This window comes from Barbus barbus, assembly GCF_936440315.1.
Source record: "Barbus barbus genome assembly, chromosome: 23".
NCBI classification, from domain to species: Eukaryota; Metazoa; Chordata; class Actinopteri; order Cypriniformes; family Cyprinidae; genus Barbus; species Barbus barbus.
The window spans coordinates 30547795-30574233 of record NC_136751.1 but is presented as its reverse complement, the minus strand read 5'-3'; the positions used below and the strand labels follow the sequence as shown (position 1 = coordinate 30574233).

The window sequence follows — 26439 nt, the reverse complement described above, 5'->3', positions numbered from 1 at the left end:
GCATGGGTAGCACTTTATTTTAAGGTATAAGAATTGGACCCTATATTAAAGAGTTTCTGAGCTTTCTTTATAAATGCATTCTTTTGTATTCAGTTGATTATTAGTTTAATTTCAGATTTTAATAGTGAGAATTACCTTATTTTATTATTTCTGAACCGGAAATGTGATTTGAGATACAGTGTGCTTGTGATCATCAGCAGTAAAACCAGACCAAAGACTATAAGCATAACATTTCTAATGAAATTAATGTACTATATTTGTTTCAATAATATTAATTTGTATTATTTTGTATTTTGAAGGAATTCCATGGTACTTAACAGTATTCCCCTCTAAATTATGCACCATTTATTTTTATTATAAAATTATACAAATATTAGAAAAAAATCATAATATTATAATAATATTTTATAAATAATATGAAGTTAAAAATCAATCAAAAGTACTTAAAATCCAACGCATTGAAAATAGATTTGTTTCATTTAGTGGAGGAAATAAAGAATATTATATATATTTTCACTTAGGGGTGTACTCACTTCTGTGAGATACTGTATATCTCTCTCTCTCTCTCTCTCTCTCTCTCTCTCTCTCTCGATATATATATTCATATTCATATATATATATATATATATATATATATATATATATATATTAGTGCTGTCAAACAATCGCAATTAATCCAAAATAAAAGTTTACTTTGTATAATGTGTGTGTTGTGTATATTTATTATGTATATATAAATACACACACATGCATGTATATAAAAATATGTTACGTTTATATATTAAATATATTTATATATTATATAAATTATATGAATATAAATATATACATGTAAATACATATTTAAAAAATATACTGTATGTGTGGGTATTTGTATATACATAATAAATATACACAATAAACACACATACACTCACCGGCCACTTTATTAGGTACACCTTGCTAGTACCGGGTTGGACCCCCTTAATTCTTCGTGGCACAGATTCAACAAGGTGTTGGAAACATTCCTCAGAGATTGTGGTCCATATTGACATGATAGCATCACGCAGTTGCTGCAGATTTGTCGGCTGCACATCCATGATGAGAATCTCCACCACATCCCAAAGATGCTCTATTGGGTTGAGATCTGGTGACTGTGGAGGTCATTTGAGTAAAGTGAACTCATTATCATGTTCAGGAAACCAGTCTGAGATGATCTGAGCTTTGTGACATGGTGCATTATCCTGCTGGAAGTAGCATCAGAAGATGGGTACACTGTAGTCATAAAAGGATGGACATGGTCAGTAACAACACTCAGGTAGGCCGTGGCGTTTAAACGATGCTCAATTGGTACTAAGGGGCCCAAAGTGTGCCAAGAAAATATCCCCCACACCATTACACCACCACCATCAGCCTGAACCGTTGAGACAAGGCAGGATGGATCCATGCTTTTATGTTCTTTACGCCAAATTCTGACTCTACCATCTGAATGTCGCAGCAGAAATCGCGACTCATCAGACCATACAACGTTTTTCCAATCTTCTATTGTCCAATTTTGAGCCTGTGTGAATTATAGCCTCTGTTTCCTGTTCTTAGCTGACAGGAGCGGCACCCGGTGTGGTCTTCTGCTGCTGTAGCCCATCTGCTTCAGGGTTCGACGTGTTGTGCGTTCAGAGATGGTATTCTGCATGCCTTGGTTGTAACGAGTGGTTATTTGAGTTACTGTTGCCTGTCTATCATCTCTAACTGTATGAACAGTTATGAACTGTATTGGGGCAGTTGTGGCATAATGGATAGAGAGTCAGACTTAATCCGAAGGTCGTGGGTTCGAGTCTCAGGTCCAGTAGGGATTGTAGGTGGGGGGAGTGAATAACCAGCACTCTTGAGCAAGGCACCGAACCCCCAACTGCTCCCCGGGCGCCGCAGCATTAGCTGCCCACTGCTCCGGGTGTGTGTTCACTACTGAGTGTACACTTGGAAGGGTTAAATGCAGAGCACAAATTCTGAGTATGGGTCACCATACTTGGCCACACACCACTTCCCTTTCCCTTTCCCTTTTCCTAACCAGTCTGCCCATTCACCTCTGACCTCTGACATCAACAAGGCATTTTCGTCCACACAACTGCCGCTCACTGGATATTTTCTCTTTTTCGGACCATTCTCTGTAAACCCTAGAGATGGTTGTGCGTGAAAATCCCAGTAGATCAGCCGTTTTTGAAATACTCAGACCAGCCCATCTGGCACCAACAACCATTCCACGTTCAAAGTCACTGAAATCCCCTTTCTTCTCCATTCTGATGCTCGGTTTGAACTTCAGCAAGTCTCTTCACCACATCTAGATGCCTACATGCATAGAGTTGCTGCCATGTGATTGGCTGATTAGCTATTTGTGTTACCAAGCAATTGAACAGGTGTACCTAATAAAGTGGCCGGTGAGTGTATATTATGTAAACAAAAACTTTTATTTTAATGCGATTATTATTGTATTTGTATTAAAGTCTGTAGACTTTTCTAATCATGATTTGTGTGTGTGTTCATACAGTAAGTGCCACAAAATTCACAAAGTTTTCAATCTGATCAAGTAAAAAAATTAAAAATTTTCAGTCTAAAATGAGCAAGTTCTACAGTGAGGGTTCATCTGTATTATATTGGACATCTTCATGTGTCGGTCATGCTGAACTGAATTCATAATGATGATATGATATCATCGCTCTGGATTATTCCTCTCATAAATAGGCGCCACACGTGGCGATGTTTGCCGGCCGTGGTCAGATGAAGTGATCTGAGAGCTCCTGGTGTCTGATTGTTGGCTTTGTAAAGGAGACGCTGAGCTGGATGGAAAGAGCTGCTTGAAAGGTTTCCAGCCCGTCCATAAGCTGCTGGCTGCTGCTCCCAGTGCATCATGGGAACTCGTACGAGAGCAGGAGGCTCTGCCATGAAGCAGCACTGCAGATGTCCATCCAGCAGCTGTATTTCATCTGATTGTTATTCATTAAATGAGCACAGAAAAAAGACTTTATGACACTAACAACTGCATTTTATTTATGACAGAAGTCAGAGTGAGAATCTGCAGTATAAACACGATCCAGGTGAACATGAACGTTAAACACACAACAAAGAGCGTCTTTGTCTGAATCACCTGAGTGCTACAAATCTTTTTATTACTCAGTATTTTAATCTTGTTTTCCAGTAAAAATATCGAAACATTCTTAAATCAAGATGCATTTATTTACAACGTTAAATCACATAAGATATTAAGTCTTGTTTTCTGAAGAATTAAGTGTATCCAAAAACAAAATGACTAAAACTCTAAATTAAAATCAAAATGGAAAATATAAAAAATACATATAAAATATTATTACATATATTTATCAAATATTATCAACATAATAAATGGGATAATTCCTGATAAAAAAAGGATTATATATATTAATACAAACTATAATTGGGAAGTAATTGAGTTGGCATTACATGGACAGAGTTGAGATGAATATTATTATTATTATGAATATGATATTATTGGATGTCTTGAACTGTTGTACTTTTTTAAATTATTATAATTATTTTTTTATTTAAACCTATTATTGCCATTATTATTTTTTTGTCTTTTCCTGGGAATTATTTTGCTCTCGACTGTGAAAGTATAATTGTTTGCTCTTCTTTTTCTTAATTAAAAATAAATAAAAGCTACAATAGCTATAATACTAAAATAATATCTGTCAGTACTTCTAGAAAAATCAACTTAATTCAAAGGGAAACATGTTTTTTGAGACTTTTCTTGTTTTAAGCATAAATTCACTTGATTTTGCTTCTCAAGTTAATATATCTTGGATTAAGATTGCTTGGATATTTGTACTGGAAAACAAGACAAAAATACTGAATCATGTTTTGCAGTGTAATAATTGTGCTGGTTCAGTCAAGGGCTTGAAATATCAATAAATTCAGACGGCATAATTCGAGGTCATTGGTTCTGCGCAGACGTGTGTGTTCTGCTGTGTGTGAAGGTGCTTTTGTTTGAATTCGACCATTATGGAGTGTAAAATATCCCGGGCCGCTGTAACCGTAGCCGTCGGGTCAGTCCGACTGCGTCTTTCCTGCTGCCAGCTTCATTCTCGCTGGTGAACCACAAACCCGAGCCGCCCATGGCTTCAAAGCGCTCTTACTGTAGAGAGGATATTCCATATCACAGGAGAAGCAGTCTGAAACTCTAGAGCAGGGATCCTCAAATCCCCAGATCCACTTTCCTGCAGAGTTTAGCTCTAGTCCAACCCTGATCAAACACACCTGAGCATGCTAATCAGTGTCTTCAGGATCACTAGAAAATCACAGGTAGGTGAGTTTGATCAGGGTTGGAGCTTATCTCTGCAGGAAAGTGGATCTCGGAGCCAGATTTGAGAGCGAGCCTGCTCTAGAGATTTGGTGTTTGAAACAAATTTGGTGAGAAATATGGATGATGTTTACATGCAGAAACCCTCAAAATGTGACCCTGGAGCACAAAAGCAGTCATCAGTAACACAGGTATATTTGTAGCAATAGACAACAATACATTGTATGGGTCAAAATTATACATTTTTCTTTTTTGCCAAAAATCATTAGGATATTAAGATCATGTTCCATGAAGATATTTAGTACATTTCCTACCGTAAATATATCAAAACTGAATTTTTGATTAGTAATATGCATTGCTAATTAACTTTAACTTTATTGCATATATGTTGGGGTGTGATTTTGCAATGTAAACAGTCACAACAGTTTTATTTATATTACATTATTTACTAGGGCTGGGTAAAAAATATTGATATCTCAATATTAATCGATTCTCTTAAATCCCAAGAATCGATTAGTCTAGCCTGTTTTCAGTTAATGGATTGAAGCGCACCTCCCATCCAATATATAGCAATAAGCATTCAGAATTTAATAAGATTTCAATTCTGTCCATTATATTGCAGTATTCAAACAATAAATGCTGTTTTGGTGCTGTTTAATGTGCGTGACAGATCGCTGTAGTGCCTCATCTCCTCCGCTTTAATACTAGTTATAGCACAAAATAAACATGATTAAACATCCAAAGGTAAGGTAAAAGAAATAGTACAACTTTACAATCCGTATCCTGTCTCATGTAATCGTTCAATCAGTGAAACAATGCCACGTAACGTCACCTTTACCTCAGAAAAACATATTTGTGATCATAAACTCATTAGTCAGATGGAAAAATAAACTGTAGAGAGGGCCATTTTGCTAAATATATGCACCATATAACATATTCATTATAAATTTTACTGTTCTTCAATGTTTAATTTATGTTTGAATAAATCTATAAAGTTATGACAGCCACCATTGTTTATATTTAAAAAAAAAGTAATTGAAGTAGAAATATTATATAATTGTAACTTTATTATTTTAAAAACTTCATTGTGTAATTTTAACAAATCAGTCAATTTTAACCTTCAATATTATAGTAATGTACTATCTGACTTTCATGTATATTTTACAGCATTAGTTGAGATTTTTTTTTCCTTGAGAATATTTGGCATGTACTTTACCTGATATATAGCCATAATAATCGGTAATCGAATCAAAAGCTTATGAATGAGAATCAGATTGAATCGTGATATTTGTGTCAAAACCCAGCCCTATTATTTACACATTTATGAGCACGTAACCCAACCACTGCCCCTAATTTGTCAATAAAACACAAGATATAACAGGCAGATACAACTACCCTCATAATTTATTCACGTAATCGACGTGATCGCCGTCTCCGTCCTCTGTAAAGCTCGTCCTGTGCAGTCTCTGTGCGCCAATTAAAAAATGCCAGCAGAAGAAGCCTTGGTTGTGAAATGCTATTGACTCTTGTGTGTCTCGTGGCCGATTGCATCATTCTACGGGACTGGAGTATGCTTTTGAATGAGATGCGAGCGTGTTAACGGAGCGGGATCATTTTCAGCGATTTAAACCTTATGTTTTACTCTCTTCTTCGCATAAAGACATGGTTTCAGAAGACATGGAATGCAACACGACTTGTTTGTAATGCTTTTATATTGCTTGTTAATGGTCAGATTTAGCAATAAATACCTGTGACTGTACTTATATTTGCCTGTTATGTGTTTTATATTGTTCAGAAGTGGGTAGATTTAGGGTAGAGGTGAGGTTAGGTGCTCTAGTGAAAGTATAAATTTATATAAAATTATTTCTATTTTTTACAAATGCATGGAAACCATTAAATTAAGACAAACAACTTAAAACAACAAAGGACCCTGCGAGTCGAAAAATTATGCTAAAGGGGTACCTTGAGCATCAAAAAGCGACGCAAAGTGGTCCTGACCAAGCTTCAGTGTGTGACGAGTTGGGAGTGAGAACGTGTTGGATTTTCTAATAGTTGTATCTCAGCCAAATATTATCCTATCCTAACAAACCATACATCAATGGAAATATTATTTATTCAGTATGTATAAATCCTTATGACTGGTTTTGTGGTCCAGAGTCACAAATGTGTCCTCTTATATATATTCTGCAGCATCATCTCCACCCGCGAGGAGAAGTCTTCATATGAGCATTGAAAATCACAGAAACACCGTTAGCTGAATCTTAGGGAATTAGGGAATCTTAGGAATGTTAAAATCCGTGTTTTGGTGTTTCTCCGGGTGCCAAACAGACCGGATGTCCTACAGAGAGAGAGCGGCTCTGGGAACTGAGTGACCTGGATTCAGGTCTGGTGCTTCCTTTAGGTCCTCCTGGGAAAGTCCTACTTACATGTCTGAAAGTCATTAGCATCATCTGTGTTTTGTACAAAATGTACATGTTAAAGTGTTTCATAATTAAATGTTATTTTTTTATGTCTCTGATTTTTATCTTCAGGGTTGCCAAGTCCATGGTTTTACTGCAGAATTGGTCTACTTTGTCACTGTTGTCGCTGGTAGTTTTTGGAGTCCGCAGGTTTAAGCGATTTCCCCAGAATGCTATTTCGATGGAGGGGAAAACATGATTTGGGTTAGTTTGGATTAGCTGTTGATCTGGTTTTGTTTCACAGACCTGGCACCCCTGCTGACAAACTTTCCTCGTCTCCAGTGAGCGCTGTGTGTGTGAGTTCACTGACTGTGATTCAGTAACGCTGTGCTCTGGACGAGACAGCCGTTGTTCTGGCGAGCTGGACAGGGTTTGACAGAAGGTCAGATGCTGAGTGACCGCTGGCTCTGACTTCTGCAAGGGATTATGGGTGTTTGTGTCTGTACCTCCCACAGGCTCGCCGGCTCCAAGCTCTTTTTCTCCATCATTTCCTCATTTTCGTTTTCTCTGTCTTTTCACTCCCGTCTTTCTGCACCTGTTTGCTAAACCCTTGCTTTTACAGTCTGGGCTGGATTTATGAAGCGCTGAAAAGAGAAATATATTCCCTGTGTCCAGCGCTGACGTCTGATTAATGGTCATTTCCGCTCACGTCAGCGTCGCATCATGAAAACACACATACAGTGTTCAGAAGAGATCAAGCTGTCCAAACCATTAGCCAGATAAACTGATCACGTGACAGCAGCTTCTACTGACCTCAGTGTGTGTGTGTGTGTGTGAGAGAGAGAGAGAGTGTGTGTGTGTCTGTATGTGTGTGGGTTCATCAGAGGTCACTGACCGTGTGTGTGTGTGTGTGTGTGTGTGTGTGTGTGTGTGTGTGTGTGTGTGTGTGAGAGAGAGTGTGTGTCTGTATGTGTGTGTGTGTGTGAGAGAGAGAGTGTGTGTCTGTATGTGTGTGGGTTCATCAGAGGTCACTGACCGTGTGTGTGTGTGTGTGTGTGTGTGTGTGTGTGTGTGTGTGTGAGAGAGAGAGTGTGTGTCTGTATGTGTGTGGGTTCATCAGAGGTCACTGACCGTGTGTGTGTGTGTGTGTGTGTGTGTGTGTGTGAGAGAGAGAGAGAGAGAGAGAGAGAGAGTGTGTGTGTGTGTGTGTGTGTGAGAGAGAGAGAGTGTGTGTGTGTGTGTGTGTGTGTCTGTATGTGTGTGGGTTCATCAGAGGTCACTGACCGTGTGTGTGTGTGTGAGAGAGAGAGAGAGAGAGAGAGTGTGTGTGTGTGTGTCTGTATGTGTGTGGGTTCATCAGAGGTCACTGACCGTGTGTGTGTGTGTGTGTGTGTGTGTGTGTGTGTGTGTGTGTGAGAGAGAGAGAGAGTGTGTGTGTGTGTGTCTGTATGTGTGTGGGTTCATCAGAGGTCACTGACTGTGTGTGTGTGTGTGTGTGTGTGTGTGTGTGCAGAGCGCCGGCTGTGATGATCTCCTGGGTTCTGGGAAGGTTCCTGATAGGTGTGGTGTGTGTGGAGGGGATAACAGTGCGTGTAAGCTCGTCTCTGGCCTGTTCCAGCACAGTCTGTCCAAAGTGGGCTATCACAAGATCGTAGAGATCCCGCCGGGAGCCACCAAGATCAACGTCACCGAGATGGTGAAGAGCAGGAACTATCTGGGTGAGTAAAGAGCCAATCACAGCTGGAACCATAACCATAATTACAATAACGATAACTACAATGATAACTTTAATTATTACTATAATAATAATTACAGTGATAACTATAATGGGTTACACTTTATTTTAAGGTTTTGTTACAGTATAGTTATACATTTAAGCACTGAGTAATATTAATTAACTACATGTACTTACTATATGGTTAGGGTTACTTGCATGCAATTATGCATAATTAATTGTTATTATAATAGCAAGTACATGTAACGTGTAACAAGAACACCTTAAAACAAAGTGTTACCCTATAATGATAACTACAGCAATGACTATTATAATACTATAACAATAATTATAATTATTACTGTAACAATAACTGTAGCAACAACTAAAGCAATTACTAAAATGACATTTATAATATAACAATGACAATAATGGTAACTCTAATACTAGTTACAATGTTAAATGTAATGAAATCTAGGGATCTTAGTGATTACTGTAACAATAACTATAATAATGATAACAATAACTAAAACAATAGCTAGAGCAATAGCTATAATATAATGATGACTATATTGATAACCATAGCAATAACGTAGAAAACAACAACTACAGTGATTACTATAAAATAACTAACTATAACAATAACAGTAAAAACTATGATGAATATGACTATAAAAATTACTATAATAAAAACTATGATAACTATAGCAGTAACTATAACGATAACTATATTAGCATCCAGATGGACAATGATAACTTAACAATAACTATAATAGGTATAATGATAAATATAACGATAATTATATTCTAAGGGCAAGCTGCAATTCTGTTGCCTGTTACTTTAAATGCTTGAGTTCTTTAAAGTGGATTCTGATTGGCCGTCAATGTTTTTTCGTTCATCAGCTGTAAAACATAATAATAATGTTGACAGTGATTCCAACGATGTCATTATTGTCATTATTGTTATAGTTGGTATAGTTTTCTAATTATTCTTGGTATGAATTTCCAGCTCCTCATAAGCAATCTTCACAATCATCACATGCATTCAGTCTCAGTCACACTGCATTGATTGTAAAAATCAGTGAAATCTTGCGTGGTATAATAAATCTTGCAGTATAATAAACAATGTCAGACGTGTTCTGATTGGCTGTAATTTTGTGGCTCTGTTTAAGCTCTAAACTCCAAATGTGTCTAAAAAAGTCAAATCAGGATCTGTTTTCTGCGGCTGAAGCAGCTATTTCAGAAGGCCTCTCTTTAAACCGGCTCCTAACCATTAAGCGCTTGTAAAACACATCAGATCTGTGCAATTACAGCGGAAAACATCCTAACCTATATTTCTGTCTCTGTAAGTGCTGGTTTGTTAGTTAAACACACTCTCCATCATTCAGCCGTCTGCTCAGCGTTTCTAATGCAACAGCAAACAGGAAAAACAACTGGATATATTAGTTAATGGTGAAAAATTACAAATTGTACCATCTTGGAGTTATCTTAGATTCTCATTTAACATTTGAAAAGCATGTTCGAGAAATAGTTTGTGCAGTGACACCACAACTTAGAAATTTATATGGAATCAACTTTAAATAGAAGCTTTAAGAGTCTTTTTGAATTGTTTTATTTAATTTTTCCTTTTGTATTACTATATTAAAAAAAACAAAACAATAGAATCCATCACAGAATTTGTAATGGTTTTACTAGTTATAATGGGAATTGTATTGGTTTCAATGGAAACTGTAATGGTGCCTGTTGGTCTCTGCTGGTAATTGGTCGTCTTCTATTGGTGGCTTGTTAAAACCAACAAATCCTAATGGAATATATCCCAAAACATACTACAGGAAACCATTTTTAATGGTTTAAATGGTTAAAAGTTGATGATTTGTAATGTTTGTAATATTTGTAGTGGAAACCATTAGAATTTATGTGATTGTTTGTTTGTTTGTTCTTCACTACTCTTAACATTTCACATATTAAGGGGCTAGTTTTAGCAGTAAAACGCTTTGTGAAATACTCTTAGAGCAAAAATTTGGGCAGCGGGCGAGATTTCTGGGCTGAGGACGATCGTGGAGCATCAGAGGATTCGGGGGTGTTTGGGGCAGGGCAGTCGGTCCGAGGCGTTGGTGCGGTATGTGGGGTTTCCTGGCGTGGGGTGAGCTGGCGAGATGCGGCGTGCCTCAGCGGGGACTGGACGACACATCTGAAACTTCTCCATTAATTCTTCTACTTCATAATTATAATCGTTCAAATAAAGAATGAGATTAATCAGCTCGATCAGGGGAAAATCACACACGCACCAAGAGCGGCGTCGTGCCAGCTCAGCTGGTTAGCAAGCTCAAGGAAATCCTCCACATACCGCTCCAACCTCCGACCAGCCTGCCGCAAACCCCACAGCTTGTCCTCAGCCGTCATCTTATTTTTGGGTCGGGTCTTCTGTCACATTACGTAGAAGCAGGAAGAACGCAGGAGGCATGAAATAGCTTAAATAGTCTTTAATGACAAAGGGCAAGGGATAATCCTACATAGGAGATGACCAAACACGAGATAGCAATGAGTGCACGTGAAAGCAACTAGTAGACCCGACGGAGGAAGACAGGACAAACAGGAACTTAAATGCAAGGGATAATTACCAAAACACAGGTGCAAGGAATCATGATAAAACTAAACAAGGAATAATCAATTAACTAAACAAGAAAAGGAACATGACCAAATAAGGAAACAGGAACAGAAACAGTGGCAAAAGCAAGCACCAAGGGTCCAAAACCCTGACAGCTTAAACCCTGGTAGGAAAATCTGAGGGCTAGGATGAAATGTCAGTACATCTGATTTTCGTTTCCCTGATTTATGAGCCACAGGATTCAGTAAACATCTCGAGTAAATGCTCCAAGAGCAAAGATGAGCCTGAGGTCACTGAGTGTGAGCTGCATGTTTTAGTGAGTTTTATGAGCATGTGTCAGAACACTGTTAACTGCTAAAGTTCCCTGTCAGCAACAATCGGCCATAACTCTGAGCAGCTACTGTGTGTGTGTGTGTGTGTGTGTGTGTGTGTGTGTCTGTGTGTGTGCATCTGTGTGTGTGTGTGTGTGTGTGTGCGTGCATGCGTGTGTGTGTGTGTGTGTGTCTGTGTGCGTGCATCTGTGTGTGTGTGTGTGAGTGTGTGTGTGTGTGTGTGTGTGTGTGCGTCTGTGTGTGTGTGTGTGTGTGTGTGTGTGCTTTTGTGACAAATGAGGACACAAATTTGTATAATGACATGGGTATGACAGGTATTACAAGGAGAAGGTGATTTATGAGGACATTTCCCCATGTCCCCATTTTTCAAAAGGCTTATAAATCATACAGAATGAGTTGTTTTGGGAAAGTAGAAATGCACAGTCTCCTGTGAGGGCTAAGTTTAGGTGTAGGGTTTCTGTAGGGTGATAGAATATACAGTTTGTCCAGTATAAAAACCATTACGCCTATGGAATGTCCCCACAGTTCACAAAAACAAATGTGTGTGTGTGTGTGTGTGTGTGTGTGTGTGTGTGTGTGTGCAGCCCTGCTCAGCCGGTCTGGGCGATCCATTATTAATGGAAACTGGGCCATCGACCGTCCAGGAATGTATGAGGGAGTGGGAACGATGTTCACGTATCGACGGCCCAATGAGATCAGCAGCACCGCAGGAGAGTCCTTCCTGGCCGAGGGACCCACCGATGAAATCCTGGATGTGTTTGTGAGTGACACCTCAAGACTGCATTATCTGTTGTTGGCATGTCCATTCTAACATGTTTTGTAACTCAGTATTATGTTACTGCAGTATAATCTGGAATTATAAATGTAATGTTTTATTTTATTAATATAATTATATAGTTCTTGGTTATTGAGTAATTGTTATTATTAGTGTTGTCAAATGATAAATCGCGATTAATCGCATCCAAAATAAAAGTTTTTAATTTACATAATATATGTGTGTGTACTGTGTATATTTATTATGTATATAGAAATACACAAACATATATTATTTTATATATTAAATATAGTTTATATATTAAATAGATTTATATATAATATAAATTATATTAATATAAATACATGTAAATATTTTCAAAATATATGCATGCATGTGTGTGTATTTATACTGTATATACATGATATACACAGTACACACATATATTATGTACACAAAAACTTTTATTTTGATGAAACGATTTATTTAGATTAATCGTTCGACAGCACTAATATTTATTCATTTAGCTATACCACTTTTGTTCTTTTAACACATTTTTGGAACCTAGTATTTTATTATTATAATATAACACTGAATTATTCATATAATGTTCAATTTTAATAATAGAATTATTATAGAGTTATTATTGTTATTATTATATTTGGTTAATATTTATTAATTTAGCTATTATTATAACTATTTATTGTAGCACATTATTGGAATGTAATGTTATGTTATTGCTATATAATACTTAATTATTAAAATATTATTAAAAATATAATGTTTTATTTTATTCATATAATGATGTCATACAAATCTGAGTTGTTTATTTATTATTATTATTATTACATGCATATTTTGTCATTTAGCTATTTATTGTGACAAATTTGTGGAACACAATATTCTATTTTTGCAATATAATACTGAATTATTCATATAATATTTCATATTAATCTAATTTTAACCTAATTTTAGTCATTATTACTATTATTATCAATATTATTATTATTATTATTACTATTGTTGTTATTGTTATATTTAGAATATTTTTGCACAGCTTCATGACTGTAGCTCGAGCATCTACTTATTCACTTCATCAAAACAGGGAACATGTTATGCCCAAAAGCACAACAAAAAGACAAGAACTTTCTTTTATTCCCCGTGCTTTTAAATTGTTTTATAAATGACCTATGTATGGGGTTTGAATATGTTATTTTTGACACACTTCAGGTTGTGCTGCAATAACCTGCCTTGTTACATTTGAAATAAAACTAAACTAAATTATTATTCCAGATGATCTACCAGCAGCCCAATCCAGGAGTGCATTATGAGTTCGTCATGCCGTCGGAGAACGCTGTAGATGCTCCGAGTCCTAAAGAGAACCAGCTGGACGGTGGGTTGATATATATTATGCTCATTTTTAAAAAGGTAAGGTTTGGGATGTGATCTATGTCATGGAATCCAACACAAAATGTTTCTTTCCTTTGTATTAGAACTCTGTCTCTGTATTGTCCTTGTGAGAAATCACTGCGTTCTGTTCACTGTATCTTGCATCGCTCCACAGTGAATGCTGTGAATGGTCCGGCTGGTTCTGACCCAAACGAACAGTTGACCCCGGAGGATCATGAGAGGTCAAGGGTCAGATATCCTCTTCTTGTCCCGGATAATCAGCTTCCTGCAGCTCCGCCTTCAACCAGAGCCAGAGAATATAACTGGAAACTGAGCGGCTCCACAGACTGCAGCGCCTCCTGTGGACGAGGTGTTCATTTACACTGTGCAATATTTCATTTAGTGAAACTTAAATGAACAGTTCACCCAAACATGAAAATGTGTTCATCTTCAGTTCATCTTAGATTAGGATGAGTGTTTCTTCATCAGGTTTGTAGAAATGTGTCTCTGCATCAGTGTCTCAGCAATGGATGCTCTGCAGTGAATGGGTGCCGTCAGAATGAGAGTCCAAACATCTGATAAAAACATCACAATAATCCACACCACTCCAGTCCATCAGTTAACATCTGGAGAAGACTAAAGCTTTAAAGTTTAGCTCTGTTTTGTCTTGTAAACGCTGCTTGATCTGTGCAGATTTCTCTCCTGATTCAGACCAGAACACCTTTTCACTGGAGGAAGCGTTATTATGGATTATTATTTGAGTTAAAAATGTCTTAATGCTGGATTAGTTTCAGCTTTTGTCTTCTCCAGATGTTAACTGATGGACTGGAGTGGTGTGGATTATTGTGATGTTTTTATCAGCTGTTTGGACTCTCATTCTGACGGCACCCATTCACTGCAGAGCATCCATTGCTGAGACACTGATGCAGAGACACATTTCTCCAAACCTGATGAAGAAACACTCATCCTAATCTAAGATGAACTGAAGATGAACATATTTCCAGCACTTTTTCATGTTTGAGTGAACTACTCCAATGCATCTGCTGCGTGAGAGGCTGATGTTGTAAGAAATGTGACTCTATGTTTGTTGAGGGCTGTATGTGGTGTTCAGGTCGCAGGTTCACCGTGTTCGTCTGTGTTCATCGAGTAACTCACGCTCATGTTTCGAGCGGTCTGTGCGACAGCAGCACTAAACCCAGTCCGCAGGAGGAGCTGTGTAACGTCCAGCCCTGCCCTGCCTTGTGAGTCTCCTCTTCTTCTTCATGTGTGTGTGTTGATTAAACCTGTTTGCAGTAAATCAGGGTTCACTGTCCTGAAGAGTTCAAACCGTGATCAGACTGTAATTCTAATGATCCTGAAGGCTTGATGATCTGATTCCAGTGAGTTTAATCAGGGTTTAGTTCAACTCTGCAGAACCGTGCAGTAAATGATTGCATGATTATACTGATATCTAGTGGTGATAAGGCAAACATTATAATGCAAAGTCGGATGCATTTTTGTAGCGCTTTTTACAAGACACATGGTTTCAGAGCAAGTTTTAAGGCTGGGAGATGTGATACATATAATGTTCTTTTTCTTTTGTTGATTTTGTTGTATGAAGATATTTAAGTATTGATCTTTTAAAAAAAATATTCAGTTGGGAGAAATTTAGTCTGTTATGTTCTAAGCAAGAGTATGAGTGATACTTAAAGAGTATTCATGAAAATATGATCAGTTGTCACTGGTGAAAATTCTGAAAAAGTCTAATAATTGGGCAAATGCCTAAACCTTTAAAAGTAATTAAGGCATTTAGATAATGGCATCACATAAAGCAAAATATTTTAGTTACTCACAGTATTTTAAAATTAATATTTTAATTAAGTAGTTAAATAAAAGCAAAAAGACAAGATATTCTGAAACGTGGAACATAATATGAGAAATACATAATGTATATATTATATACATCATATATATATATTAAATGCAGCAGCCATATCACCCTGCAGCCTAAGACCGGTTGCCCACTGAAGCTAAGCAGGGTTGAGCTGGTCAGTACCTGGATGGGAGACCTCCTGGGTAAACTAGGTTGCTGTTGGAAGAGGTGTTAGTGAGGCCAGCAGGGGGTGCTCACCCTGTGGTCTGTGTGGGTCCTAACGCCCCGGTATAGTGACGGGGACGCTATACTGTCAAAAAGCACCGTCCTTTGGATGAGACGTTAAACCGAGGTCCTGACTCTCTGTGGTCATTAAAAATCCCAGGATGTCCTTCAAAAAGAGTAGGGTGTAACCCCGTCATCCTGGCCAAATTTCCCCATTGGCCTCTGACCATCATGGCCTCCTAATCATCCCCTTACACTGATTGGCTTCATCACTCTGTCTCCTCTCCACCAGTAAGCTGGTGTGTGGTGGGTGTTCTGGCGCAATATGGCTGCCGTCGCATCATCCAGGTGGATGCTGCACATTGGTGGTGGTTGAGGAGATACCCCCCTTTCATGTAAAGCGCTTTGAGTGCCCAGAAAAACGCTATATAAATGTAACAAATTATTATTATTATTATCACTGACCCTGACAGGATTTAATTCAGCATACTCCTTATTGATAAGTGTGTGTGTGTGTGTCTCTCTCTCTCTCTCTCTCTCTGCGTGTGTGTGTCTTTGTGTGTTTGTGTGGGTGTGTGTGTGTGTGTGTGTGTGTGTCTCTGTGTCTCTGTGTGTGTGTGTGTGTGTGTGTGTGTGTGTGTGTGTGTTCAGCTGGGACATCGGCGAGTGGTCGGAGTGCAGTAAGTCGTGTGGTCTGGGAGTACAGTATCGTCAGGTTCTGTGTCGTCAGACGTACAGTAACCAGACGCTGAGTGTTCCCAGCAGCCTCTGTCAGCAGACGGAGCGCCCCGAGACCAGCAGCTCCTGCCAGCTCAAGATCTGCAGCGAGTGGCAGATCCGCTCCGACTGGAGCCCCGTGAGTGACAGCTGTCAATCACTGCCCCTGCTCCCCGCACACTTTATTATTATTCATAAATTTATTGTTATTGTTAAATTATTTTAAATTGTTATTAATGTATTATTATTATATTAGTAGTAGTAGTAGTAGTAGTATTTAGTTTCCTTGTGGTTTTCTGCCAAAATTAAAGTTAATGTCTGAAAGGGAAGTAAAAAAAATACCATTAGTATTGTAATTGTTATATAAAATAATAATAGTATTTTATTATTATTATTATTATTAAAAATGGCCATAAATATTGTTAATAATACTAAAATATAATAACAATAACAATAATTATTTTTATTTATTAGTAGTATTCTTACTATGCTTGAAAGAATAAAACAACCATAAATATTATAAATTTATTATATATTGTAATTTGTACTCTTGTTATATAAAATAATAGTAATATTTTATTATTATTATTATTATTATGTTTAAAAGCAAAGAAAACAACAACCATAAGTTGTTTACCACTAAATTGTAGCCATATTAGTATTGCAGTTGTACTGTTGTTTAATTAATTAATTAATATTTTATTATTATTTTTATTATTATTATTATTACCTAATCAAATTATAAAATTAACTAATAAAAGATCACTATAATACTATTGAACTGTAAAGTATTTTATAATAATTTTTAATTGATATTATTATTATTATTAGTAGTAGTAGTAGTATTTTTACTATTTTTATTATTATTTATTCTTCTTGTTCTTATCTAATCAAATTATAAATTTAAAGAAACAGACTAATATTAGCATAGATGCCATTCTTCTAACGATGTAACGAGTACATCATGTGTTATGGGGAGTGTTCCCGTTCCGGTTGATCTAATTAATGCAGCCTAACGATCCTTTAATGGATTTGAATAATAGAAGTGTATTAGTGTGTTATGTGTAAGGCAGGTTAAAGAGACGTGTCTTTAATCTAGATTTAAACTGACAGAGTGTGTCTGCTTCCTGAACAGTGTTAGGTAGATTGTTCCAGAGTTTAAATAAAGCATTACAATAGTCTAACCTTGAGGTCATGAACGCATGAATTAGTATTTCTGCATTTGACGTTGAGAGCATAGGTCGTAATTTAGATATGTTTTTGAGATGGAAAAAAGCAGTTTTACAGATGCTAATAGTACTAATAGTAGATCACTATAATACTATTGAACTGTAAAGTATTTATAATAATTATTATATATATATTTGAATAAAAAGGGTGCTGTTAATTGTGGCCAATGTGTATTAGAGAAAAACATTTATTTCATAATGATATTTCCCCCCATTTTAAATTCTTACTATCCAGTGAAAGGTTCGATTTTTGTGAATTTTTTAAATAAAAGATCAAAAGGATTAACAATGCAGATTAATTTTCAGAGCCTTCTTTGATATTTACCAAGGGTGACGATATTTTTAGCCATGACTGTATATATTATTATTATTATTATATTTTATAAAACAGCAGTGCACTTAAAATACTAGTATTGCAGTGCAATTTCTGTGATTTGTTATTCGTGCTAAACCATATCATGTTCTCAGGCATTGTTAGAATTAATCGAAAGTGTAAAAGTTTAATTTAACACTGAGTTTTGCTCTCATTTGGCTCTTGGCACATGTAAATTGTAGGCCTGTGTGTGTGTGTGTGTGTGTGTGTGTGTGTGCGTGTGTGTGTGCGTACGTGCGTGCATGCGTGTGTGTGTGTCTCAGTGTTCGGTGCCCTGCGGTGTGGGTCAAAGGTCGCGTGAGGTGCACTGTGTCAGTAATGTGGGTGATATCGTGGCTGATGACGAGTGCAACATGAAGCTGCGTCCGAGCGATGTGGAGAACTGCGACGCAGGTGTGTGCACCAGGAGCTGGTTCTTCAGTGACTGGAGCGCTCAGGTGAGTCACACTCGTATCTGTGGTCAGGTGTGTGACGCTCGGTCACTGTGATGAACCTGCGTCAAGTCAAGTCAAGTCAGCTTTATTTATATAGGGCTTTTAACAATACAGATTGTGTCAAAGCACTTAACAGTATCAAATTGGAGGATAGAGTGTCAGTAATGTATAATAATAAGATTAAACACTCAATTTTCAGTTAAAGGCATTTCATTATTGAATTCAGTGACGTCATTGTCTAGCTCAGTTTAGTTTAAATAGTATCTGTGAAATCAAATTGACGATAATCGCTAGAAATGAAGTGTCCCCAACTGAGCAAGCCAGAGGCGACAGCGGCAAGGAACCAGAACTCCCTCTGAGACAGAATGGAGGAAAAAACCTTGGGAGAAACCAGACTCAGTCGGGGGGCAGTTCTCCTCTGACCAGGAGATTATTGTTTATTTATTGTTTAATTATTGATTTTATTAAAAATTTAAAATGTATAAATGTATTATATTTTTGTTTTTATATTGTTGCAATTTCTAACAATAATAGTATATTTTTAGTTATTTAGTTTTATTTTTAGACCTAACCTTGAGGTCATAAATGCATGAATTAGCATTTCTGCATTTGACGTTGAGAGCATAGGTTGTAATTTAAATATGTTTTTGAGATGGAAAAACGCAGTTATACAGATGCTAGAAACGTGGCTTTCAAATGAAAGATTGCTATCAAACAGCACACCTAGGTTCCTAACTGATGAAGAAGAATCGACAGAGCAGCCATCAAGTGTTAGATAGTGTTCTAGGTTATTACATGTGGGGCTTTTAGGTCCAATAATTAACACTTCTGTTTTTTCAGAATTTAGCAGTAAGATGTTACTCGTCATCTATGCATTCCATTCATTTCTCAATTTGGTGTGTTTCACCGGGCCGCAAAGAAATATAGAGCTGAGTATCATCAGCATAACAGTGAAAGCTAACACCATGTCTCCTGATAATATCTCCCAAGGGTAACATGTAAAGCGTGAAAAGTAACGGCCCTAGTACTGAGCCTTGAGGTACTCCATACTGCACTTGTGATCGATATGATACCTCTTCATTCACTGCTACGAACTGATGGCGTTCAGATAAGTACGATTTGAACCATGCTAATGCACTTCCACTAATGCCAACAAAGTGTTCTAGTCTATTCAAAAGAATGTTGTGGTCGATAGTGTCGAACGCAGCGCTAAGATCCAGTAGAACTAATCAAGAGATACAACCACGATCAGATGATAGAAGCAGGTCATTTGTAACTCTAATGAGAGCAGTCTCAGTACTATGATACGGTCTAAATCCTGACTGGAATTCCTAACAAATACTATTTTTCTCTAAGAAGGAATATAATTGTGAGGATACTACCTTTTCTAGTATCTTTGACAGAAAAGGGAGATTTGAGATCGGTCAGTAATTAACTAGATCTTTAGGGTCAAGTTGTGGTTTTTTAATGAGAGGCTTAATAACAGCTAATTTGAAGGTTTTGGGGACATATCCTAATGACAATGATGAATTAATAATAGCCAAAAGAGGATCTATGACTTTTAGTAGTTTAGATGGAATAGGGCCTAACATACATGTTGTTGGTTTAGATGATTTAACAAGTTTATACAATTCTTCCTCTCCTATAGTAGAGAATAAGTGGAATTGTTCCTCAGGGGATCTATAGTGCATCTGATGCGATACTATAGCTGACGGCTGCATGGTTACAATTTTATCTCTGATAGAATCGATCTTGGAAGTAAAGTAGTTTATAAAGTCATTACTGCTGTGCTTTTGGGGAATGCCAACACCTGTTGATGCTTTATTTTTCGTTAATTTAGTGACTGCATTGAATAAATACCGGGGGTTATGTTTGTTTTCTTCTAGAAGAGACGAAAAGTAATCAGATCTAGCAGTTTTTAATGCTTTTCTGTAGGATAGGGTATTTTCCTGCCAAGCTATACGAAATACCTCTAGTTTTGTTTTCCTCCATCTGCGCTCCATTATCCGGGCTGCTCTCTTTAGGGTGCGAGTGTGCTCATTATACCACGGAGTCGGACTGTTTTCTTTGATCTTCCTTAAGCGTAAAGGAGCAACTGTATCTAAAGTGCTAGAAAAGAGAGAGTCCATAGTTTCTGTTACATCATCAAGTTTTTCTGCACTGTTGGATATGCTGAGGAATTGAGATAAATCAGGAAAATTACTTACAAAGCAGTCTTTTGTGGTAGAGGTGATGGTTCTATCATACTTGTAACAAGGAGTAGAATTTACAATTTTAGCTATATGGAGTTTACACAAAATTGGATAATAATCTGAGATATCATTGCTTTGCTGCAGAATTTCAACACCACTAACATCAATTCCATGTGACAGTATTAAATCTAGAGTATGATTTCAACAATGAGTAGGTCCAGAAACGTGTTGTCTAACCCTGATAGAGATCAGAATGTCTATGAATGCTGTTCCTAATGCATATTTTTCATTATCGACATGGATATTAAAATCGCCAACAATTAAGACTTTATCTGCAGCCAGTACTAACTCGGATAGAAAATCAGCAAATTATTTGTGTGTGTGATGCAGTGCTCGGCGGACTGTGGCGCGGGTGTGCGGACTCGCAGTGTTCAGTGCCTCACCAATCACATCAGCAGTCTGCCTCTGGAGCGCTGCGGGACCCAACGACCCCCCGAGGCCCAGCCCTGCAACAACGGTCCCTGTGAGAGCCGCACCGAGTGGTTCACCGGGCCCTGGAGTCAGGTACGACTGCCATGTTACTTCATGCATTTACTGTGTCTGATGTTACAGATCAGGGTTCATTACAGTTTTTTTCATCTGCTTGCATACAAAATCTTTCCTTGTCAGTTTCTGAAAGCTGTCACTCAAACAGCAGAAGCACACACCAAATCTACAAAACCACACACTAATTCTCAGCCTTTGACTGAGATAACACAACACACAGTTCTCTCTGTAACACACACAAATCTAACAGGAATTAATATTATGGCAAAGGTGTTTGCAAATGTTTGCGTTTGTGTTTGTGATATTTTGAACGCAGTGCCTCATTTTGCAAGAGATGTGAGGCATTTAGCATTTTGTGTGCAATTCTTGGATTTGTGTGTAAAGTTTAAAAAAAAAAAGTGGCAAAGTTTTGAAAATGTGTGTAAGCTGTTGAAAAAAAACTAAACTGGGGGTTCATGAGTTGATGAATTAAAAAATGTAAAATTGCAGTCAAAATAAAACACTTTCTAAAAATCGATTGAATCATAAAATGCAGAATTAAAATAAATGATTTTAAAATAAAAAACAATCAAAATAAATACGAAAAATTAATGAAAATCTAAAACTGATATAAATAATATTAAAATTAAAACTATTGAAATAAATTCTAATAATGAATTAAATCATAAAAATTCCAAATTAAAGTAAGTGCTTTAAAAAAACTGCCAAAATAAACACATACTACAAATTTATTAAATCATTAAAATGCTAAATTAATGATTTTAAAATAAAACAATCAAATTAAAGACATACTAAAAAAAGAATTGTCATAAAAATGCTAAATTCATATAAATGATTTTCAAATATAAGCTATCACAATAAAACGCTTACTAAAAATTGTATTTAAACAAAATGCAAAATTAGAATAAATTACTTAAAATAAAAACTATCAAAATAAATCATTAAAAATAAGAAATATTGTATGTTTAGCCAGGCAGAGGTGTCCTGGGCACGGACTGATTAAAGGCCCTCTTCAGTTGAAATTGCGGTCATTTTTCTGAAGTTCAAATAGCAATGGATTTTATCAACACTAAGTGAAAATAGCTGTATTTTTAGAGATATGTTATTTACACCAAGTGCAAATAGCTATAGATTATATTTACACTATGTTAAAATAGCAGGATTTCCTGCTGTTTATACTACTGGTTGCAAAATAGTGGCAATTGCACTTCAGTATTGTATTACATTATAAAACAGTATGCAATAATAACATATTGAGTGTAAATTATAATTTTAATTCAGATTATTAAATGGATGCCATCTTATTGATACAATAAAGCCCTCCCTACACCTACCCAAACCCTACCTGATACTTCATTTTCAACTTTTTGGTTATTTCTTTCATTTTTATTAAAAATAAATGCCTTTATGATGTGATATGAGATTTGAAAAGGGAGAAAAACACTTCGGCAAAAGGCAGGTTCGAACCCTCGTCGATCACATCAGAAATACCACAGTATGCGCTTTACCATCTGCGCCACTAGAGATGTGGGATCAGAGGCAGTTTTTATTCAATTCAATTCAATTCAAGTTTATTTGTATAGCGCTTTTTACGATCCAAATAGAAGATGAAGCAAACAGTGATCAGAGAGTCCCAGGGCTGCTCGGGGCACAGAGTGGTATGCATTCTTTAAAACAGTGTAGCAATGGACCAGTATATTGCTGTCTCTGGTGGGGCATGTGGTGTGCTGTCTATATTTAGGCAGTTCAGGGGTGAAATTAGCTTTGTTAAAATCACAGAGAATGATAATGAAAGATTCTGGGTAATGCTGGTCTGTGTGTGTAATTTGATCGGCCAACAGTTCTAGTGCCCAGGAAGAATGTATGCACTCACCAGAATAAACGAGGACAACTCCCGCGGTGAATAAAAAGGCTTGCAGTTAATAAAGAGAGCTTTCAAATTTGGGCAGCACATCTTCTTTTAAACTGTTACGTCTGTATACCAGCCTTCATTGATTTAAAAACATAATCCACCGCCTCTCGCTTCCAATGACGACTCAGTAAGGCGGTCCGCTCTGAACAGCTCCGGGATAGCTCCGTTCAGCCACGTGTCCGTGAAGCAAAGCGTAGCAGAGTTTAAAAAGTCCTTGTTTGTGCGGGTGAGGAGTTGTAGTTCATTTGATTATGTATAGGATCGCAGCTCTTCCGACTAAAATGTCCAGTAAAACATCTGCATGTTCAAACATCGGCAAAACAAGTTATTTGGTGTGCTATTCCTGGTAGAGCTGATCGGAAAAACGTTGCTTAAGACAGGTCAAACAAATAAAAACAGTACCAAGGAGCAACAAACCGAGGCGGGCATGTGCGGCTCGAAGGTATTTTATATCAATTATACATAAAGTGTATAATTGGAACACAGTTCATCGATGGAGCTGATGATCTGAATGAGAGAGATATGCAGATTAATAACCGCTGCTTTTGAACGTTGATTTTGAAACTTGTGAATCCATTAGAATCGTTAGAAGACAGAATCACGATTCATATATGAATAGTTTTTTTTAATGTACCCCTAGTTTTGACGGCATGGCAACAACTCTTCCTCTTCTCTAAAGCAGCGCAACATGGCCCCGCCCACTTTGTTGCGTGTTCTCGGGGGTTTATGTAAATAAAGTAAATTTCTGGGTTTGTGATGTCACCAACACAGGAAGAAGCTCGTTGTAGTCCCTATCAGCCGTTTTTGTAGGCATTAAACTGCTAATTTGAAATGACAATATCTCCGTTTGCATTAAACTTTCAGCGTCGTAACTTAACATTAGGCTGTAACTTTACACACTAATTAAAGTTAGAAAATTAAAATCACAATCAACCACCCCTTTAAATTAAAATCCCTGGAGAACTTTGAGAAAATATTGTAGTTCTTCTGGGTTCATCTGGTGAAAGTATTTGGGAATCCCTGTTTTAGCTCAAGTTATTCATGTGTGTGTGTGTGTGTGTGTGTGTGTGTGTGTGTGTCTCTGTGTGTGTGTGTGTGTGTGTCTCTGTGTGTGTGTGTGTGTGTGTGTGTGTCTCTGTGTGTGTGTGTGTGTGTGTGTGTGTGTGTGTCTCTGTGTGTGTGTGTGTGTGTGTGTGTGTGTGTGTCTCTGTGTGTGTGTGTGTGTGTGTGTATGTGTGTGTGTGTGTGTGTGTGTGTGTGTGTGTCTCTGTGTGTGTGTGTGTGTGTGTGTGTGCGTGTGTGTGTGTGTGTGTGTGTGTCTCTGTGTGTGTGTGTGTGTGTGTGTGTGTCTCAGTGCTCGGCGGAGTGTGGCTCTGGTAGTCAGCAGAGGGCAGTGGTGTGTCTGATGCGCTCTGATGAGGGTTTCTCAGTGATGCCGTCGTATGAATGCTCATCTCTGGACAAACCTCTCGGTCAGCAGAGCTGCTTCATCAAAACCTGCGGAGCTAAGTGGTTCCACACCGACTGGAGCGTGGTGAGATGACACACACTCAGAGTACAATCACATCACACTAAAAACACCCTAACAACCGCATATGTGTGTGTGTGCAGTGCTCAAAGACGTGTGAGACAGGCTTCCGCGTGCGAGAGGTGCGCTGTCTGTCCGATGATATGATGACCAGTGACCACTGCGACCAAACACTGAAGCCACACGACAAGGAGGAGTGTCACCCCGAGCCCTGCCTGCCTCTGATTGGTCAGTCCATCATTAATATGTAAACATGCCACTGCCTATTCAATCTGTGCTTATTTCATAAAAACACCTCAAAAGAAAGTATTTTGTATGAAGAAAATGAAAAATAAATCTTTTGACTGTTTTATGGGTTTTCTCATTGCTGAAATATGAATATATTATTTAAATGCAAAGTAGTCATACATCATGCTGGTATTTAATTAGGCAACAAACATTTGTTACTATAGAAGTTTATTTCTGCCAAAATAAAAGTAAAATGCATTTGCGATTTCTTTTATCTCTTATCTTTTATCTTTTAGTTTTTATGTTGCAGTTCTGAAAATTCTGAGAAAAACTTTTTGCCTTTTTATTTTTTAATCCCATTTTTGTTCCATAGGTTATATTTATTAGAGTAACTTTGCTGTTATTTAAAAAATACCGTTATAGTAATAGAATCAAATTATAATCATTACTGAATATAATGATAATCAAGAACAAAACTCTTAAGTAGCACATCTGGTTGCATTACAAAAATTATTAAATCATAAAATTGCTTAATATAAAATATTTAAAAATAAAAAAAAATCAAAATCAAACAGATTACAATAATGAGAAATTTGCTCAATTTCTTACATTTCGTAAATGTCCTTAATTATTTTGAATAAAATGCTAGAATGCAAAAATAGGCCTAATTTTCCCCTATGCAAAGTATAATTCCTATATATTTTTATGATTTTAGGGTAACATGTGACCTGAACATGTTTTTGCTGCATCTGTTTAATTTCTGCGTTTTTAGATGAGTTATGATAAATATTTGAAATTTAAATTAGAATCAATCAAAATAACCAAAAAATTTAATAAAATCATGCAATTGCTAAACTAATGTAAACAAAATGAAACTGAATGCAGTAATGAGACATTTTCAGAAAAATGTGCTTAATTATTATGAATATAATAAGAGAATGCAAAAAGGCTTCGCTTTTCCTTATGCATAGTATTTATTTATGCAAAGATTGTTATTTATCCTTATGCAAAAATGTGCTAAATTAATAAAATAATCAAAATAAAGCATACTAAAAATGAATTAAATTGGTAAATTAATACGTATAAATAAATCCAGGTTACAGTAATGAGAAATCTGTGGATTAATGTTTTTACAGTGTTTTTCAGCTGCTTACTCTTCACTTGTCACACAGTTTCTGAAAGCTGTCACTCAAACAGCAGAAGCACACACCAAATCTGCAAAACCAGACACTAATTCTCAGACTTTTCATAAAACACTTTTTGCAAACACAACACACAGTTCTCTCTGTAACACAGGAATTAATATTACAGCAAAAGTGTTTGCAAATGTTTGCTTTTGAGATGTGTTTGTGATATGTTGAATGCAGTGCTTAGTTTTGCAAGAGATGTGAGACATTTTGCATTTTGTGTGCAATTCTTGGATGTTTTGAAAAAAAGAGGCAAAGTTTTGAGAATATGTGTAAGCAGTCGAACAAAAAACTGTAATTATCATGACAATAATGCCATAATGTAAAAACAGGTTTCATTTTCTTTATGCCAAGTATAATTTCTTACTCTTTTTCGTATTAACTTAAGTGACATGTGCATGTTTTGGTGAGATTCTCCATTGCACCTGTTGTATTTGTGTGTGTTTCAGATGAGAAGTGTCGTGATAAATACTTCAACTGTAATGTGGTGGTGCAGGCGCGTCTCTGCGTGTAC

The 26439-nt window shown here is 36.9% G+C and overlaps 1 protein-coding gene across 1 annotated transcript in view; it reads left to right on the top strand.

Annotated features, from left to right (window-relative positions):
- The window catches only part of LOC306843289 (thrombospondin type-1 domain-containing protein 4-like), a 44216-nt gene that overhangs the window by 16374 nt on the left and 1403 nt on the right, over positions 1 to 26439 (top strand). Inside the window, exons 8-18 of the mRNA XM_079374676.1 lie at positions 8219 to 8423; positions 11944 to 12119; positions 13407 to 13506; positions 13678 to 13872; positions 14614 to 14743; positions 16231 to 16435; positions 18162 to 18335; positions 20915 to 21088; positions 24337 to 24516; positions 24594 to 24738; positions 26375 to 26439. The exon at positions 26375 to 26439 is cut by the window's right edge and continues 1403 nt beyond it. Of these exons, the coding sequence (XP_079230802.1) occupies positions 8219 to 8423; positions 11944 to 12119; positions 13407 to 13506; positions 13678 to 13872; positions 14614 to 14743; positions 16231 to 16435; positions 18162 to 18335; positions 20915 to 21088; positions 24337 to 24516; positions 24594 to 24738; positions 26375 to 26439 (1749 nt within the window). The remainder of the gene's footprint in view (positions 1 to 8218; positions 8424 to 11943; positions 12120 to 13406; positions 13507 to 13677; positions 13873 to 14613; positions 14744 to 16230; positions 16436 to 18161; positions 18336 to 20914; positions 21089 to 24336; positions 24517 to 24593; positions 24739 to 26374) is intronic.